Source organism: Sorex araneus, chromosome 5, assembly GCF_027595985.1.
Source record: "Sorex araneus isolate mSorAra2 chromosome 5, mSorAra2.pri, whole genome shotgun sequence".
Lineage (NCBI taxonomy): Eukaryota > Metazoa > Chordata > Mammalia > Eulipotyphla > Soricidae > Sorex > Sorex araneus.
In genome coordinates, this window is record NC_073306.1 from 14,595,633 (window position 1) to 14,616,454 (window position 20,822).

Below are 20,822 nucleotides of genomic sequence, written 5' to 3' on the forward strand. Positions count from 1 at the left end.
CTGTTGATGCAGAACAGTGATAGATTTGGGTGGCAGGGAAGAAATGCCTGTTTTTAATATTGTTTGCACTCATTTTTCATTTTAAAGAATTAGTTCTCGTCGGAGTTCTGCAGGTTAAGCATTTTATTTGAACATTCTGATTAAACTAGAACCTGAATCAAAATGAGTTCTTTGCTCAGTCCTTCTGTGTGGGAATTGGTATTTCTATTTATTACCTGATGATGAAATATTAACTTTTTTTCTCCCTTCTAAATAAATGCCTCTTCTTAATGGCGCTCGTTTTCAGGGATCAGATGAAATTATGTGATGCCATTGAAATGGCCATTGGCTTTTTGCTATTTGAGACCATAGCATGTTCTCTATTATATTAGATCATTCCGTGGGTGTGTGGGGGAACATTAATAGCGTCCAAAGTGGAGTAAATATTCTATGCCCTACAGACTTTTCTATATGTTATTATCGACTGTCATGAGACAATACTGAAAAATGAACTGGGGGCAGGTGGTCATGGTTTCTCAGAGCAGAAGAGACTTTGAAAGGCTTCACCATGTTAGCAATGAGTTACAAAACAGAGAAGGATGGGGGAGGTGGAGGAGGAAGACGAAGACAACCAGCAGCAAATAATGATGGCAACAGACAAGCGAGGCAGAAGAACAGGACAGATAAGTTGGCAGGAACACTCAAAGGAGCCAACACTGGGAAGAGACAGACAATGCAACTGGAAGGCAGTTTTGAACAAAAACGAGCTCAAGGCAAGGCGACAGAGATGGCAGTTCTGCCTCGGCAAAGAGGAATTCTCTGGAGGAAAACACAGACTGGAAGAGAAGGGAGGAGAAAAAATGGCTTTCAATTATACATGTTATCTTTCCCTACCAATCATTACAGATGATGAATAGGTGCAATAAAAGCCAATATTCAATTTTTTCCAATTTACATGGAAAGAAGGCCATAATATATTGTTAAGGGGGGAGAAACAGCAGGTTACCAAGCAGAGTATATAATATGATCTCATTTTAGCAATGTAACTGTATGCATACGAAGAGTCTGAATAGATTTACACAAAAATGTTAATAGTAGGACTACGAGAGATTTTTATTATTTCCCCCATCTGTACTTTTCACAATTAACATGAACCATGACTGGAAGATGAAAAAGTCATGATGTTTAAAATTTCCATGTATTTCATTGAGACTCATCCTATAGACACCAATCACTCTGCTATGTGCTAGGTGTGAGAATATGTGGAGAGGCCAGTATATTATCAGAGTCAAAAACCCAAATATATATATATATATATATATATATACACATATAAAATTGACTGTTTTACAGAATTTAAGGCTCCAGGGCCAGAGAGATAGTTCAGTGGTTAAGGTGCTTGTTTTGCATGCAGCAGACACTCTGGTTTGATCTCTGACACTGCATGTGGTTTCCCAAGAATCATTTTTTAAATTTTGATGAAATTAATAAGATGTAAAGTTATTCTTAACCACTTTTAAGTGTAAGTTGAGTGGAATTCATCCTATTTGCGCTCCCTTGTAACCATTTTCACCATCCATTCCCAGACCTCTTTCATCTTACAGAACTTGAACTCAGTACCCATTAAACAGTAACTCACCAGCCCACCCTCCCATAGTCTGTCACCTCCAGTCTGCTGCAGTCTCTATAAATCTGATTGTATCAGGTTCCTTGAAATCACAGTATTTGGGCTTCTGTGACTGGTGTATTTAGTATACACCAGTATACAAATCTCTTCAAGGTTTATTCCTGGTGTAGAATGACTCATTTTTTTTTAAGGTAAAATAACTGGTGCCAACCACTTAAAATCGGTATGCCCATAATGCAATAAACGTACCACATTCTGGGGTTGTTTTGTGTTTTTTGGTTTGTTTTTGGGCCATACTTGGCTGTGCTCAGGGCTTTGAACTAAGGATTGCATGCTCACGGGAACATATGGGATGCTAGAGATCAAACCTGGGTGACTGTGTGCAAGGGAAATGCCCTACCTGATATACTATCACTCTGGCACTTACCATATTCTGTTTCTCTGCTTATCTGTCAATCGACACTAGGACTGCTTCTACTTTTTTGCCTATAGTGAATACCGATATAAATATTTTTCTACACATTTTATTTTCAGTTATCCTAGGTAAATACTGAAGATTATATTTTAGTACAGTCTCAGATTAAAATCAAGGAATCTGCCAGCGGCATTCCTGTGCACTGTGTATCTGTGGAGAGTAACACCCCCCTCCCCTCCCCCATCTCAGGAGGCAATGGTGCAAAGACCTTGGAGTGAGACAGAACCAGGGACACAATCTTGTTCCACTTCTTCCTATGGTCTGACCTTGGAGATATCAAGGTCAAGCTAATCTTTAGGGCTCAGGTATCACCTCCATGCAGAGGAAAAAATTATATCCATCCAGTTCTGTGGTTATAAAAAAAATGAACTGGACAAGGGGTACTTACTTAGTACACAGACAATGCTCAACAAACAGAAGAAACACATAATCAAAGAGCTCTCTTTTTAAAGAAAGATCATATGAAAATTTGAAAACTGCCTACTAAAAACAAGTCTGTGTAGTGATTCACATTCTACCTACTAGGAAAAACAGAGGCCATATCTAATCATTCTTCTACAGGTTTTGCTTCAGGAACGAACATTCTACTGAGAACAAATCATTGGAAGGAAGGCACTTAGTAGTCTTTTTTTTTTTTTTTTTTTTTGCTTTTTGGGTCATACCTGGCGATGCACAGGGACTACTCCTTGCTCTGCACTCAGGAATTACTCCTGCAGTACTCGGGGGAACCATTGGGATGCTGGGAATCGAACCCGGGTCGGCGGCCGAGTGCAAGGCAAATGCCCTACCCGCTGCGCTATTGTTCCAGCCCCATTAGTACTTTTTAATGTAGACCATTTTCTGTATTCTTAAGACTCAAGTGTCTGTTGGAGTCCCTCTATAAATTTTCTCGTATGTAGGTAAAAAACAAAACTTTCATTTCCCAGAAAACTTTCCCCAGAATTTGCTTAGCACAAGTTACATCTATCACTAACACAAGTATCGATGTAGAAAAATGCAAGCTTGCCTGAGAACTTACTCATATTCAAATTTTGTCCTTCAAAATTCCTTCTAAAAAAATAAATAAAATTCCTTCTAAAAATTCCCCTCTGAAAGGAATGCTCTTTCAAAGAGGAGCTTATCTCAAAAGTGAACTGTTAGCGTTTTGTTGTTTCTGTTTAAAAGTTATTTGTTTTCTAGAAAATAACTCTCTTTAAAAATAAAAGTTCGCATATACCTTCGAATTAAAGTATTTAGAGAACATAATTTTTTACGTTGGGATATTAAAAAAAAACTATTAAAAAGGAAACTCCATCAGCACACTTTCTCACGAGACAATTGGGGATGGCTTTCTTTAAGCCAAATGTGGCAGGTGTCACTGTGATAAGAAACATTTAAGCTGTTCTTCTGATGATGCCAAATATTTAACGGAAACAAAAAATATTCAGTTCCAGATGCCAATATTTGGGTCTAACTACATGACATCATTCATCCAGATGCGTGGAAAATCTGGATTTTTAAGAACTGAATTTTTGTGGTCAACATAATGAAGACTCACTTTCTGAGTGAAACAAGGCATTTGGGAAACAAAGCTGCATTCGAATGTAACATGTTTTGATTCTCAGGGAAGGAACTGACCGGGACACGGGGTAGAAACCCAGTGATACGAATCACATAAAAAAAAAAAACGTTTTCAATGTGAGATACAAACATGACATTTCAAAGCTGCGATTTTGAGGCCCTTCATGAAGCAATCGAGGCACGAGTGCTCTGAAGAGGATACAGAGTGATAACCCCTCCCCCCCAATTCTCCCATCTCCCGACCTTTGGACATGAACACATGAGCCAAATGTCCAAAATGAAACAGGATTCTTCTGCTTTAATGCCTTCCCAGTAATTATTCAACTTCATATCCTCCCCGTTCAGTATTTGAAGGTAAGGGAAAATAAGCAATAAACGTCGACAATTTTATGGGCAGTAATGAATAGGAGATGCTAATCCCAGACCATCAGATACAAGGCGGTTTCTGAAGAAATGCAGAAATGGGAGAGTCAAGAGTTAACCTTCTCCCTCCCCTTCTGGCTCCCCCTCTCCTTCCAGCTGCCTCCTCCGAAGCTGTACTTTGTGTGACCCTGTTGGAGTGTAAGAAAGCCTTCACATGCAATGAGGTTTAACCCACGCTGTCGACAGGGCAATAAACTAAAACTCCTTATGGAGAGAACCCGAGTGGAGCAGAAAGCCCCCTCATAAGCACCTGGCCAGGGGATTACACAGATAAACAGGCTATAAATTAGGTACCTGGAGATTAGAGGCCAAGGCCGGGCACATTTGTCCTGGAGACGATTCCCTAACTGCGGGTGGAGGCCACTGCGAGGAAAACTCGGGCTCCCTGTCAATTATCCTGATCTCGTGTCATGTTCCAATGAGGAAATCAGAGTGTTGTTCCTTTCAAAATTTGAACCTGATATGATTTCAGAAACCCCTGAATATCTCTCCATCAACTCCCTCTGAACTCAAAAGTCATTTTCTCAATACACAACAGCCATTTCAAAAGTTGGAAGAAAAAAAAAACCAACTTCCGGACCTAAACTACCACAAAACACAACTATCTATTGAACAAAAAGCTCACGTCCTGCTCTACTCATTCCTCAGTCACCTCCTTTAAATCATGACATCCGAGTCACACATCTAGGTCAGCCCCCCTCCACCCCCAGACCCACTGGGCCCCTCAGAAGACCAGCGACAAACAGCTTCATCTTCTGCACCAACACCAGCAACTGAACGATCCGGGCTCAAAAACGGTCCTTTGCTGTTCCCTTTAGAAAGCTGCGCACTGGCGGAGGGATGGGAGTCTGATCATTGTGTGATTGAAACCCAAACATGAAAGCTTGTAATTTACAGTGATTCAATAAAATTAAAGAAAAAAAAAAAGAAAGAAAGCTGGCCAAGTGCCTGGGACATCTAAGAAATATAGAAGAGTGACCAGACTACACCATGTTCAGCAAGTAGATTTGGATGTCACTGGTACCCCCAGAAACTTGGGGTCACCCTCGGCAAGTCTTGGCACATGGAAAACGGAGTGACCTGAATTCCTGGAGGAAGTAACACGCACACACCGCGGAGCTCAAGCAGGTCTGCTCTGACGCCCTCTTCTTCTGCCCCCTCAGGAGAAGCACACATGGCAGGCGAGGTTTTCCAGGATTTCGGAGGACCCTCAAACAGGTGGCCGAGGGGGCCAGGGGCGCAGCAGGCAGGGTCGGGAGGGAAGGGGACCAAACAGGGGCTGGCGGGGAGATGCAGCCTGTTGTGCGCAAAGACGAGCTCCGGGGCACCTGATGGATAAAACAAGCGGCACCACATACAGAAAAGATGAGAGCGGCCCACCTGTGTCTGTTGCGGGATATTTACAAAGCTTGGATCCCGTGGTCCAACACTGACGAATCGGTTTGCGGGGGAGGTGCTGGGTGTCGAGTAGGCTGTGAAGGGAAGGGACACATGCGTTCAGGAAGCAGCACGAGATTGCACACGCAAACAACACCAAAACACACAGTCTCCGAGCCCACGCAGCTGATTAATGAGGAAATGTGCCAACACTGCAGCTAGCCAAGGGATGGGGCGAGAAGGGGCATTTTAGACAGTCAGAAGGACGGGAGGGGGGGCGTGGGGGGGTGGGAGCTGGCTTCTAAAGACAGCTGGGGTACAACCATGTCAAATGGGGGGCTCAGCTGAGCTCTTTCCCTCTTCCGTCCTCCAAATGAGATCATGCAGGACATTTGCAGAGCATACTTTTGGGGCTAAACGTGAGCTCTGGGAAGAGCTCGCCTAAGTCTTCGGAGCACAAGGAGGAAAGAATTAGGGAGAAAGGGGAGGAAAGAAGCCCATGTTGCAACCTTGCTTTGGACACTTACTATGTAGCTGCGAAAAAGAAAAAAAAAGAAAAGAAAAGAAAAGAAATCAGAAGATGCTCCCATGTCTCTGTAGTTCCAAGTCTTCAGAGCAGGGATTCAGGGGTCCTCCAGCAAAGGGGGTAGGAAACCTCCTAGAACCAGCGACCTTTAGAAGCCTGGTCGGAGTGTTCAGTATCTTAGGATTCAAGGACCCACATTTGTAGTCTTCCTCTCTGGGAACTCCACTATCGGGCAGTGACTGGGCAACCCTCTGGTAAACAGAGTCTCACACTGGAGCCAAGCACGTGCCTGGAAGTCTGAGGGCGGCTGTGCATCTGCATGTATGAGCTCCACTACCAAGAGACTTCAGCAGTGTAGGAGGCTGATGGGGAGCGTTTGATTTTTGGAGTACCACATGCAACATGACTTTTCTTGCCAGGGGTCCCAAAGACAGATCCACACACTCTGCACTAAATATATATATATATATATATATATATATATATATATATATACACATATATATTTGAGATAGACCATATCCCATTGCTGAATTTCAAATTCTTTACCAATACTCATAAAAGGCCCAGGTTTGACAGGGGTAAGTTGGGGGCGTGAACTCTGAACTCTAGACACCTACTATCTATAACCTGAAGAAACGTTTTATAAAAAAAGAAAAACAAAAGCAAGGGTCTCATTCCAAATGACTGGATCCCACCCCCACTCCCCACCACCACCCTTGTGACATCGTGACATCATCTGCTTCTCTTGACCTTCTGTCTCCTAGAACACTGCTCACTTCTGATTTCTCTTGTTAACACGTCCGAGGATTAGACAGATGGACTTGCAGTGGACGGTCATCTTTGGTAAGAGTTTCAGGTTGGAGATGATCACTCGTGAAACTATGGGAAACCAGCCCTGGGCAGAGGTTGAACATGTATGTTCTCATTGCTTCCCAAGAAGCAACTTTTCTTGGCAGAAGGATTTGTTTTAGAAGGAGCTGCCTGTGAACACTTTCTATAAGATGATCTCAATGGGATACCCTGTCTAGCAAACCGAATCTCCCAATTTTCTCCCTAGCCCTGCCCCGCCCAAGTCAGAGTAATAAAAACAGAACCACCTCTCTCTGCACTGAGCCACCAGCTATGTGCCTCTCCCTAAGGAAATCAAGGAGAAAGGATCTTTCATTTTGAAGTTTGGTTAATTAATACCTTTTATTAATTGTCTCATTCAGCTGATTTTGTTATTATTAATTATTATTATTATTATTATTTTAGTTTGGGGCCATACCCAATGGTGTTCAGGGCTTACTACTGTCTGTGCACTACTGCTTTACTTCTTTTAGCACTGCTTTGACAAAGTTTTAAGGTGAAAAGGATGAGCTGTAATTACCTGGTGGTTTATTTACCTGCTCCTGGGGCACAAAGAGGATGTGGGGGAGATAAGGAGGAAGCCAAAGGATGAAATAACTGGTTCAACCTGTTTGTGGATGAGGGGGGGTGGGGGGAAGGTATGCTTTTACAGGTGACTACAGAAGAGGGGTAAGAAGGAACGAAAGGCATGATGGGGATGCTAAGTTCCTGAGGACAGATGGGGCCCTGGGAGTTCTGGCTGCACAGTTATCTCAGAAACTGCATGCTGAGTCATCCGAAGAGACACGGCTGCTGTGTGTGCCTGTGTAACATGGGTAACGTGTGAAGAGTCCTCCGCCGGCCACGGCAAGCTCACTAAGTCTGCAAAGGTTTGTGTTCCCTCCCAGCCTCTCTTTCCCTCTGACCAACCTTTGCCATCTGGAAGAAGGGGCAGGCACACAGTTAACTGAGGCACTCAGAACACGCCAAGGCAAACACTGAACAGCTCCCCTCCTTCAATCACAAGTCAAATTTCTAAAGATTAGGGATCCCACAGGTCACTAAAACTATTCTCAAATTTGCTCTGGGGTTGGGAAAAGAAAGTGCAATCACAAGAGTATGTTTGCATTAAAATAGACCATTACAACTACGAAACTCTGGGACTCTTGAGTACCCCAGCCATTGAATGGAACAAATTTATTCTATAGAAAAAGCATCTGGGAAAAATCAAGGAAACAGGAAAAATAAGGAAAGGAAGAAAGAAATTCTGGCTCAACTTCCATTACTGTAGCTATAAAAGGCAGTGAGTGAGTTTACCTCTAACAGGATGTAGTTCCAGAAATGATAGGACAGACATTAAGTTTGATTCTCCCAAAGACACAGTGTAAGAAGGGAAATATAATGGTGAACAAAAACCTCAATTGAAGCTTCTTATTTAAACAACCACATATACCATAGTGAATCAATTATACATGCACAGTTAAGAGCTTTCAACATGAATATAAAATCAAGCAAAGGGGGCAATGTGATAATTAATCATATATAACAGTGTTTACTGTGCTATTATATTATATTCATATCTTCCTTATAATTTTTGCCCTATTTACAACAGCAATTATCAAATGCTGCAACAAAGAGTTTCAGGAAAAGGGGAAATTCTTGTAGGCATTTGGGGGATTCTAAGGGAAGATTTAGGGGTATTTGACAATTTTCTCATAAAGTCAACAGGGAAATCATTTTGTTCGATACTCTCATTGTAAAAGTCCTCATGGAAATAGGACTACTCGAAGTCAAATAATTAATTATTTGGCTGCTTCTGGGGTGGAAAGTGTTTACCCTTTTTAGCAGTCATTTTACTTACATGAGCAATATCACCACGGACCATTCCTTAACACAATGGCCTGTCATTCCTCTAAGAAGCTTCAGCTACTTTTAATTGCACAAATCAGATCCTCTCTTCCCTTTTTTATATTATTTTTAAAAAAATTTCAGGGGTGTGTATGGTTTGCCAGGGATCTGACCTGGCTCAACCGTGAACAAGGCAAATGCCCTACCCTCTGTGCATCTTTTCTTTCTTTTTTTTTGCTTTTTGGGTCATACCTGGTGATACACAGGGGTTACTCCTGGCTCTGCACTCAGGAAATACTCCTGGTGGTGCTCAGGGGATCATATGGGATGCTGGGAATCAAACCTGGGTCGGCTGCGTGCAAGGCAAACCAATGCCCTATCTGCTGTGCTACTGCTCCAGCAGCCCCTCTGGGCATCTTAACAGGCCCATTTTTTAATGTGTCTCTTCACATTATTCAGGAGTCTGAGTTTAGCCCCAGCCACAGGGCTAAGTATCAAAAGCCCAAACCAGAATTTGCCCTTCGAGGCAGAACATCTCCTACTTTTCATTTCTCTTTTGCATGGCTACTTTCTTCATTCTTCACAGAGGCAATTCAAGTCCTGCCTACGGATAGGCACTGTGCAGTGGGATGGGCCAGGGCTTAACTGGTTGTTTGGTGTTCAACAACCGTTCTTTGGGGATAGGAAGATAGCACAGCACCGAGAGTGCACGGGGGTTCCATCCCCAACTCTATATGGCCTCTGAGCATCACGAGTTGCAGAGGCCAGCCTGGTTCTGGCCTTCATGGGCTGTTGCTCTTTAGACCCCTGACTCTTTAGACCCCTGAGAACTGCTAGGGTGACCCAGATAATGCCAGCACTGCAGGGACTATCCCAGTAGTCAACCACAACCACATTAGCTGAGAACCTTCAGCAGTGGGGCCAACAGACAGCCTACACACTGCAGGAAAGAAAGCATCCCCAACCCGGTATAAAATGTATATATATATACACATATATGCATATATACATATATAAACAGAACTTTTATTATTTATAAGTAATTGTTTTATAGGGATGTGCGGAGGCTCTTGGGTATATTTTAGGGTGTGTAAGAAAAGGGGCAGAAACCCTGTTATAAACAATTTTGTAAATCACGGTGTCTAAATAAAAATGAAATAAAAACAGAAATGACACATCTCTGTTAAAAACAATAAAAAGAAAAGCGCCAGAGACCCTCCCGCCCCCTTGAGTGGGCAGGTGGTCCTCAGGAGAACCTCTCTCTGTCCTCACAAAAAGGTATCCCTGTCTGCCTGCGAGCCAAACAGAGCCCCAGGGTTTGGGTCTGGGTTTGGGTTCAGTTGCTGTCCAGCATCTACAATGTTCTTGTGTATTAGAAGGAATCAGAGCTGGGTCTGGCTGGGGGAGAACTGACTTTTCCAGGCCAAATGGTCCAGGGTCTCCCTAAGAGTGCCAGCAAGCCCCCCCCCCCCCACACACACACCCCGCCACCCACCCCTGGCAGCAAGATTACTTGACTAGGGGCTAAAATGAGGCCAAATGATTCTGAGTAATGATGTTTACAGCTTTTCCGTTTTGGTGGGGAGGAGGTGAGAGGGGGATGACTGAAGGAAAAGATATTAAGACATTAAAATATTTGTCCGCATGCCTGCTGATGTCAAAAAAATCACTGAAACCAGACAGGCAGTAAGTAGGCGTCGAGGTTGTTGCTTTGGAAAGCGGTCCGATGTAGGGTAGAGTTCAGAACAGGTTGCCACGGGCACATACACCAGTGGTTTATCCTTGAATAGGTGCAGACACTTTTTGTTCAGGTGGGACTGTCTACGCCCGGTCGTATTCAGGACCTGCTCCTGACTTAGCAACTAGGGGTCATTCCTGGTGTAGCTCTGTGGACCTTATGTGGTGCCAGGGATTGAACCAGAGTCAGCCAGGTGCAAGGCACATCTAAACCCCTGTACCCTCTGTCCAGCTCTTAACTAACAACAATCGCAGCCTGGGAGTATGAACACGTTAAGCTTGAGCCATCACTACACTAGCTCCTCAGCACAGGGCAGAGCAGACCCTGCAGGGGGGTTTCTAGATGCAGCTGAAGCGTCAGGGTGCCCCTTCAACTTCGTATTCTATTCGAATTGGGGTCTAGAAGAGTGGAAATGTCATCATGCCTTAGGGGTCTATGTCAGGCCCACCACTCAAGTGCCCACGTCCCTCTGCCACCGTCCATTGGGAGCTTCCAGTTCATTCCTGCCTCTGGAACTGTCAGACCAAGGCCCCTATAGCGTGCCGAGGGTCCTCAATGAGGGAGGCCACGTGGTGTCTCTGGGGCCTGCACCGCCTAGGCAGGAAGAGGCCCGGTGCCCCTGCCCCAGGGAGGGAAAGGGCAGAGGGAGGCAGTGTGGGGACCCTGGATTCACTTCAGACACAGGAAGCAATGCCCAGACTACAGACAGTAACAAAGATGGAAGAGCAATCCGTGTTTCGCTCCCTCTGAGATTCCAATGCTCTGCCCCTTCTTCGCTCTCTGAAACCGCACCCGGCCTGACCTCTGGAGTGGCTGTTCAGAGCGGAGCGTTAATATATTCAGCTTCTCTCTGTGTCCTGAGCACTGGCTCGGGGTTAGCACTGGACTGAGCTTCTTAGTTTGTCTTGCTTGCTGTTCTGGAGGTGCCAGGAATCGAACCCAGGCTCTCACACACGCCAGGCAAGAACTCTGCCACTAAGCTACGCTCTGGGAGAGACCAGGGTTACCAGGTCTCACTGCTCGGCTCAAAATGTTAGCATCGAAATGGAAGACCGAGCACAGAAAAAAGGAAGACACGGATGCTTGTGAGTCTAGAAATAAAACTGCGGGGCAGGAAGGGCCAGGAGCGGGATGCCAGGCCCTCGCGGGAAGAACTTTCTAGAGGAGGCTGGCAAAGGTGGTGGGCAGCCCCAACCTAGAGTGACCGCAGCAGCTGGGAGAGCGCAGGAACACAGAAACAGAGGCAGGAAGGGGAGGAAAGCAGAAAAGGAGGGGCGGCACCGAGTGAGTCCGACCAGGCAGCACGGGCCAGAGACGTTACTGGGTGAGAACGGAAAGGGAGCTGCCTGCTGAGCTACTTTCCTGTGAAGAGGAAGAAATAATTCATAACCAAAACACCGACACTGATTTCTCCTCTCCACACACATCCTCGTCCTCATGCCCTCACCGCTGCCCTGCTTTTAGCTCAGCTCTCCCTGTGCACGGCCCCTGCACCCTTCCTTTCTGGCTGATCCCGGGTGGGGACTCTTCTCTGAATCCAGCGAGTCAGAAGTTCCATTTCACTCTGGACAGACGTCCCACACCTGTCCTGCCCGGGAAGGTGCTAGTGACCGGACAGAAGAAATCAGACCCCACCGGGAATGCAGAGGAACAGAGCTGGTGTCCTCCGGGGTGCTTCATGCAGAGGTTGGAAGTGACTCCCGGGGGCGGGGGGGAGCTGGAGGAATAGTACAGCGGGGAGGGTGTTTGCCTTGCACACAGCTGACACAGGTTCGATTCCCACCATCCCATGAGGTCCTCTGAGCACTGCCTGGGGTGATTCTTTTTTTTTTTTTTTTGCTTTTTGGGTCACACCTGGCGATGCACAGGGGTTACTCCTGGCTCTGCACTCAGGAATCACCCCTGGCGGCGCTCAGGGGACCATATGGGATGCTGGGATTTGAACCTGGGTCGGTCGCGTGCAAGGCAAACGCCCTATCCGCTGTGCTATCACTCCAGCCCCCCTGGGGTGATTCTTAAGTGCAGAGCCAGGAGTAACCCCTGTGCATTGCCAGGTGTGACCCAAAAAGAAAAAAAAAAAAGGAAGTGACTCCTGGCCGTGAAGAATATGCAGCAGGAGAAAACTCTCAGTTGCACCTTTCAACGGGACCCGACTAAATGCCTCACTGAAGTCATTCCTCAAATCTCTTCCTGCCACGCTCTTTTAAGAACAAAGGTCTGCTACACAAATGCTCACTATTCCAACAGTGCACAAATGATTGGAAGATAGATGGGCTGATGTCTGAACGAAACCCACTATCATGGAACCCGCTTAGGAACTTTGGACAGCACTATTTCTTGCCAGGTCACAGAAGGAATGCTGGGGAAATCGGAGTGTTTCCTTCCAAACAAGCTGACAGGGTGTGGCAAGGCATCACCAATATCCTGATACAGCCAAGGAAACAATGACAGCTTTCGCTCACACATGCTCTGGTAATCAGAGACTCCGAAACTCCCACATGATTGAATGGATGTTCGAATTTCCACCCAGATGTTTGGACTCTTAAAGCTAGCCACACCGAATTTCCATGATTCTGATCACATCTGTGCAGTCAGTTACCTCATCCTATTATCTCTGCAAATCTTTTGTCTCTGCAAACAACAGAGACTCAGCCTTTGGGGCATGAAATTAAAGCCTACTTATCACTAGTAAATTATTTCAGAACAACAAACCCACAAGCTTTCTTTGTGGAAAGCTAATGAATTTTAACATTCATGTATTAGCATTATTTAACATGTTTGGTAGCTATCTCCATGACATGTCTAATGTGCCAATAGTTCACAAGCATCATGAAAAGAATCAACTTAGTCAGACGGCTTTGCTCAACTAGTATATCTTACTTACAGTAAGGACCCTTCAAGGCAGTTAAGGGTTGATGCTATGTCATGCTTTGGGAATGGAAGAAAGGAAGTCAGAAGGTAATTTGTGTGTGTAGACAGAAAGAACAGGACCTGAGACACTTGTGAAGTGGAGATACCTTGACTTTCTAACTCCAATATCAATGTGCTATGAAGGTTCTTTATACTAAGGGCTTCTCTGAACATGGTCTATTGAAACTGCATCTATATGATATGTTTGCCCTCTTAAAAAAAATAATGATCTTAGAGGCTAAGGATATGGCCTTGTGTAGGTTCATTTAAATTTATTTCTGCTGCCTAACCCAAACTCTATCACTGTCATTTATTTTTATGTGTAGGATGTGTTGTTCAACTGATAGAACAGATTTATTGATCAGAAGCAACAATCGTATATGGGTAGGCACAGGTAAGAGTTATAATAGAGAGCCACAGGGAATAAACCTTGGATTCAGCTGAGGTTTACTAAAAAAAGAAACTAAGATCAATATATTGGATCGCTCCCTTTTGAAAGGCTTCTGCAGCCTCTCAAATGGCAATGTAACTCTATAAATCCACTTCTGGGAATTCATTCTCAAAAAGTCCTTAAAAGAACAGGTAAAGATTTATGCTCCAAGATGTTCATTACAGTATTACTTATAGGAGCAACACCCTGGAACTAATTTCTGAGTTAGTGCTTCGTCCATATGCTGGAATATTTTGCATCCATTAAAACTTCTTTAATGACATCATGATACATTTATCACATGAAATAAAACAGACTCCTATTTGAATTTTGGCTCACTATCTGTTTCTTTCCTTTCCTTTCCTTTGCTTTTCTTTAAAGAAGAGGGCTCACAGAGCTGCAGAGATACTAGAGCAGGTAAGGCATTTGCCTTGCATGCAGACAACCTGGGTCCAATTCCAGGAACCCCACCTACCCATATTGTTCCCTGAAACTGCCAGGAGTGATTCCTGAGTGCAGGGCTAAGAGTAATCCCTGAGTACAGCTGAGTGAGCCCCCTCCAAGCCCCCCAGCCAAAAAAAAAAAAAGAGGGCTCACAATTCTAGTATTGCACCTTTATATTAACAGATGTAATTAAGGTAATGCATATGATAATACCTATCAATGTTTCTCAGTTTCAATACTTTTTCTTTTGAAAACCTTAATATTAAAAAAATTAGACTATACATCATAAATTTATCTGCCATAGAAGCAGGGGGAAGGGTGGTTCAGGAGTGGGGGAAGGATACTGGGGACATTGGTGGTGGAAAATGTACACTGGTGGAGGGATGGGTGTTCGATCATTATATTACTGAAGCTCAAACATGAAAGCTTTGTAACTGTAGCTCATGGTGATTAAAAAATGTATATGGAAAAATTCATATTTTGAGAGGGAGAGGGGTTTTGGGTCACATTGGAAAAAAGCTTTATAAAAAATTCAGTTTTGTTTTTTCTTGTGTGTGTGGGGGGGGGGGGGCGGGCTCCTGCCTCTTCATTCAGCAGTCATTACTGGAAGTACTCGGGGGACCATATGTGGTGCTAAAGATAGAACCAGAATCAGTCACTTGTGCCTTATCCTCTGTACCATCTCTAGCCCTATAAAGACATGCGTTAGGTAGTATATGCACACTTGTACTTGCTGAGGTCTTAAAGAAAACAGTGTGGTCAGACAGACAGACCGAAGCCCCCAAGAATGAAAATGGCCCTCGTGCACAACTCCAAGCGCAGTTAGGGGAATGCCTGGTGCTCTGTCCCAGCTGGAATATACCCTGATGTTCTCACACCCAAACTTCAGGTAACTGCACCTAAATTCCAGATGCAAAAAAATTTCTATGGATTCTAAGAACTGCCCCAACACCCATCCTCACCTTCTGCCTGTGTGTGAATAAATTATTTTAAGTCATTACACACCTTTTAAAAATTTAACAAAATCACTGTCTTTGATGGAAAAGAGAGATTTAGAATTCAATGAACTTCACTGTCATTGAATAAGGTATCAAAGCATTGCCCCCAATATACCAGAATCCTAATCCTTCAACACACAGTGTATATATGCCCCGACCCTGCTTTCTGGCACTGGATATACAGCTCTCTAAACACTTCCTAGCACCCTAGCACTCACAGACTATTCCATGAATTCATAAAGAGCCATCTACTCTTTTTAAAAGGGTTCACAGTGCATATCATATTGGTAGATATTTAAGTTACTACCAATTGTTTATTACAAACCATGTTGCAGTGGGGACTGGAGTCCAACTATATGCGTAATTTCTAATTAGATTTTATGCAATTATATAGGAGTCACATATTTTTTATGTAGAATTTTTCAATCCATCAAACACTAAATTGTCCTAGGGGTTAAACCAATTTTAAGCCCTCTAATTGCCTAGGGGACTATGTAAAGTTGCCACATCTTTACCAGTAGGGTAGTAGTGGGGTACTTTTTGACCTCTATCAAGCTGATAAGGAGCAGAACATCTGTTTTAATCAGTGTTGCTTTTATGCTACATGAATAAGACATATTTCAAAATACTATGTTTATTTTTCTATTAAATACTTGGTCTTTAATTTACTTTTAATAACTACATACAGTTACACATATTACATATGTACATATGTATAAGCCTTTTAATAACTACATACATAGTACACACATATAACTACAAACATATTTTAATAACTACAATACTTTTAATTGCTACATATAGTTACACATACTACATATGTGTATATGTATAAGTCTTCTGCAACATGTAAGTATATTTTTCATTTTACCTTTTTGTCTTTCGAGTTTATGGTATTTTGTCTACGCACACACTTTTGATGCCTTTAGAGTAAAATTTATGAGTTTTTCATTAAATTTTTGTGGGGACACTACTTAGAAAGGCCTTCCTTGGTCCAAAATTATCAAAACAAAATTTGCCTTGTGGTATTTTAAGGTTTAACATTTGTATGATTTTTTTTTTTTTTTGCTCCAGCTGGAATCTATTTTGGCGTAAGGAATTTCATTTTTTCTGGATGGCTAAAATATACTTTACTGAATAATACTTTTCCCTCGCCTAATGTAAAATGTCACTATGCTCAAATATTTTTAAAAAATCAAATAAAGACAGGTTTCTTACAGATATTAATATGCATATATTTAATGTGTCTCAGTTTCTTCAGAGGTGCGTTAAATATAAGCACATAAGTTGGATAGCAGAGGCACAGTAGAGAATTAATATCAATGTGGAAATAGATCACAGCAAAAGAAAGTCCTTGGCATTCACAACAACAGATATTCACTTGTGAAGTGGCAGAAATAAGGACAGAGTTCTTTGGAATTTTTCTTTATCCTGTCTGTGGTGTTGGCTGTAGGAATCTATGATACTGCAAAAGACAAAGAACTGAATGCCAATGGGTGAGTTTTACTGAATTTGAACTTATTTTTATTTACTGGTTTTTGGTAGTGCTCAGAATTGAAGCCAGAGTCTCATACATGTAAGAGACAAGCTTTCCTACTGTATCACATACCCAGGCCCTAAACTTAAAAGAAAAAAATTATGGAAATGTCCAACATCAGGAATGAAAAAGCATTTTGGGAAATGAAACAACTAACTTCTCTTATTGTTTTGTAAGTATTCACTGATTCTTCTCTAAAAGATGGTCCTTATGTCATCTAAAAATGGAGTAAATATGACATATCATTGAATGATTTCCTCTAAATTTAATTACTGATTAAAACAATATGTTATACACAGACACAAAAGGATTAGCAGAAAGGAGACATGTCATTATTTGGATGAAAATCCAGAAACTACTTTTCTAAGCATTTGTCAATAGCCCAAGCTCTGTCAAGCTCTGGAAATAAGGGGACACTTCCTTTATAAACATCCCCTGTGTTTTGACTTTCTATATTATTATTATTTTTATGTCCTCCTTCCACAATCTTCTGCCCCTCTCCCCTGCTAATAAGAGTTCCTTATAGTCATAGGAACCAATTCATAGTAGAGTAAAATCATCAACATCATCTTCCTACATTGGCAACAGGATTCTTGATGCAAAATGATGGCAGCTTTGTGCTAAATCAAAGATTCTGATAAGATTCTCCCACCCAATGTCTGGACTCAAGTTCTAAGGGTAAAGAGCATGCTCCCTACTCCTATCTGAATGACCTTGAGAAAGTCCTCTTATCTTACCATGCCTTGTCTTTCTCGATTTAGGCTGAATGTTTGCAAGACTGGGCTGGAGCGATAGCACAGCGGGTAGGGCGTTTGCCTTGCACGTGGCTGACCCGGGTTCAATTCCTCCATCCGGATCTCTTGGAGAGCCCCGCAAGCTACCGAGAGTATCTCGCCCACATGGCAGAGCCTGGCAAGCTCCCCGTGGTATATTCGATATGTCAAAAGCAGTAACAACAAGTCTCACAATGGAGATGTTACTGGTGCCCGCTCGAGCAAATTGATGAACAATGGGATGACAGTGCTACAGTGCTACAGTTTGCAGAACTGTGTTAAGGATAAAAAACAGGATATGACATGCAAAAACAATTGTTAAATGTTTCACCTATTAGTAAAAGCTCCGCACTTTGTTTCAGACATGTGGGCACATGACTTTGCTTTATGGTTTATCGGGTGGCAGGCACAGCATGGGAAGGCCCATGTGTCTTCACAAGACAGAATAAAATAACTAGAAGGAACATGGGAGCATGGTTGGAAGGTCCGGAGCACCTGGATGATAAGGAAGGCAGGTGACAGTAGACATCCAAACCATAAATGCCAGTCACCAAATAGTGGGGAGAGGGGTGGGTGGGAAGGAAGGCTGGACCAGAGATGACACGAGCAAGGATGATGGGTCACGGGCACTCCAGTGGCGGGTGTGGGTAGCAACTGTATATCAACATTCATTTTTTGGTTTGTTTTGGTTTTGGGGCCACACCTGGTGGCACTCAGGGCTTACTCCTGGCCCTGCACTCAAGATTCACTACTGGCTGAGCATGGTTGAGCATATAAGGTGCCAAGGACCAAATCCTGATTAGCTGTGAGCAAGTCAAGCTCTCTACCTATGTGTATTATCACTCCACCCCAGACACCAACACTATAAACGTCAACACTGTTGTAACCCTATGACCTAAACTGTAACAATAAAAAGAAATACATAAAACCAGGTAGCCTTGCTAACCAAGAAGCACTGAACATCCTCCAATGACTATCTTAGAAAATTTTAACCCCAATCATTGATTATTGTGTTTGTGGCTCCTATTTCTTCACATAATGACTCTAAAAAGTTATTTGAGATATAAAATAAAATCATGAAAGAAATGTGCTTTTTAATACATTTTGAGTTACAAAAATCACAAGTCCATGGCTAAAAGGGAATACAGAAAAATGTTTTTGGTTCTTTTATACATTTTAAATAGAGATTTTGCGCTGCAAATTAATTTAAAAGGGAAAATATGCATGTTTCATCTTTCCTCTTCACTCAAAAAATTAAAAATTTTTATTGTATTTCTAGGTTATAATGCCAGCCTTCAATTTCTTTTCTGGAAAAGTCTATTTTTATAGTATGACCTTGTTGCTAACCAATATAAACACTGGACCTTACGATACAATTAAGGAAAATGATAGTGCATTCTGAACGAGCGTGTCACAAACAGATCTAAACGTGAGTTCTTCCTATTCTAGTTCTTTCCTCAGGAACCTTAGAAATATCCATTTGTTTACTTTGGGGCGTGCTTGGGGGTTCCTCCTGACTTTGTGCTAGGACACTATATGCTGCCCAGCACAGAACCCAAGTTAGTCTCTTGCAAACCAAGCGACTCAACACCTGTGCTATCTATCTGACCCTCCACTGGTTTCATCACATGTTGGAAAGGAGTTCCCTCTCAACAGATGATACGAAACTCAGTGAATTGCAAAGAGCTGCTGTGGGTAGGATGGTAGAATCCCCAATATCCAATCACCAATAAGATATCTAAAGGACATCTCAAATACAGTTTGGCCAAGCCAAATCCAACCTCCACTCCTCACCCAGAATACTTCTTCCAAAGAGAAAAATATCTGATTTTCCTCAACCCATACCTAAGATGGCAATGAATCCTGCAGTCTTACCTATTAACTATTGGCTGCCCCTCCACCCCACATTGGTACAGGTAGCACCTATACCCCTCACCTCTTCCATCTCACCTGGGTTTCTCTGAGTGACCTCCCCCCATTTCCTCACACCCACTCTGTTTTCTTCTTCCTCATTGTTCTTCGAGGACAATGGTCACTCACTAGTTTAAACTTTGGTGATTCCTGGTCCACAAGCAAGGAAACTGTTCTGTTCACTTTTGCACCCCATGCGTGCCAGAACAGTGGTTGGCATGTAGAAGATGTCTAGTCAAGATAGTCACTGATGTTAAGAAGACAAAAGAACAAGTCTCCCTGATTTAACTCTTGCCCCTCTAATTTTTCTTTTCTCAACAAGGTCTTCAAACACACGGTATTCCCACTCTGCACCCATATTTAGAACGATCCAATCCCCATCATTAGAAAACATGATGGGGATTGCACATATGGTGTCCAAGCACAAAGCCACATAGTAGGATTGTGTGGCTTTTAAAGAACAATAAAGTGTATGCAGAATCATTCACCTTGTCCCTTTCTTACTCTCTCACTTGGAGCAAGTGCCCCAATCCTTATGATGGCCATCAAGAACAAACTGTGTCCAGACTCCTAGGGACCTCCCATCAGACCTGGCCACCTTCCCTAGCTCACTCACTGTTCTCTCTACCACAGCCTCCCAGCTGACCCTCCTGCGTGGCATGCGACCCTCACCATTACTTCTGCTTGGGAAGTTCTGTTCTCTCCCCTCACACAGCTTTTCCTACTGTTTGAGCAGGTCTTAGTTCATTTTCCTTTTCTCTGACCACCTAGGTGTGGCTTTAGCCCACCTCCACTTCTGACCCCTCTGGACTTTCTTTTCCTTCCCGTCACTCACTCACCACCATCTTATATTCCACCTATTAAGTACACTTGCTCTTTGGCCTGTTGGCTTTCTTCCACATCTAAAATATGAGGGCTTTTAATCTCTCTTGTTCCCTAGCACCTAGAACATTACTTGACAACAGCTGATGGCTCAATGATTCATACTGATCAAATGAATGAAAGAAGGGATTGGCTCTTCCTGGGTAACAGAACCTACAAAGTGTCCATCAATGGGCATGGAACTCACTGGTCGTGAATTACTCTTACAGATTATTCTTTTTTTTTTTTTTGCTTTTTTTGGGTCACACCCAGCGATGCACAGGGGTCACTCCTGGCTCATGCACTCAGGAATTACTCCTGGCGGTGCTCGGGGGACCATATGGGATGCTGGGATTCAAACCCGGGTCGGCCGCGTGCAAGGCAAACGCCCTACCCGCTGTGCTATCACTCCAGCCCCCTCTTACAGATTATTCTTTTCTTCTCCTTCTCCTCCTTCTCCCTCTTCTCCTTCTCCTCCTTTTTTTATTTATTTTTTTTTGCTCTTTTGGGTCACACTTGGCAAAGCACAGGGGTTACCTGGCTCTGCACTCAGGAATTACTCCTGGTGGTGCTC

General features: G+C 43.2%; 1 protein-coding gene across 6 annotated transcripts in view; it reads right to left on the bottom strand.

Moving 5' to 3' along the window:
- Positions 1-20,822, bottom strand: part of NFIA (nuclear factor I A) — a 632,562-nt gene that overhangs the window by 36,763 nt on the left and 574,977 nt on the right. For 4 of the 6 annotated variants that reach the window (XM_055137450.1, XM_004607099.2, XM_055137455.1 and 1 more), the window contains exon 10: positions 5,445-5,536. The exons of the other annotated variants lie outside the window; for them this stretch is intronic. In XM_055137450.1, coding sequence (XP_054993425.1) covers positions 5,445-5,536 — 92 coding nt within the window. The remainder of the gene's footprint in view (positions 1-5,444; positions 5,537-20,822) is intronic. 6 annotated transcript variants of the gene reach the window in all.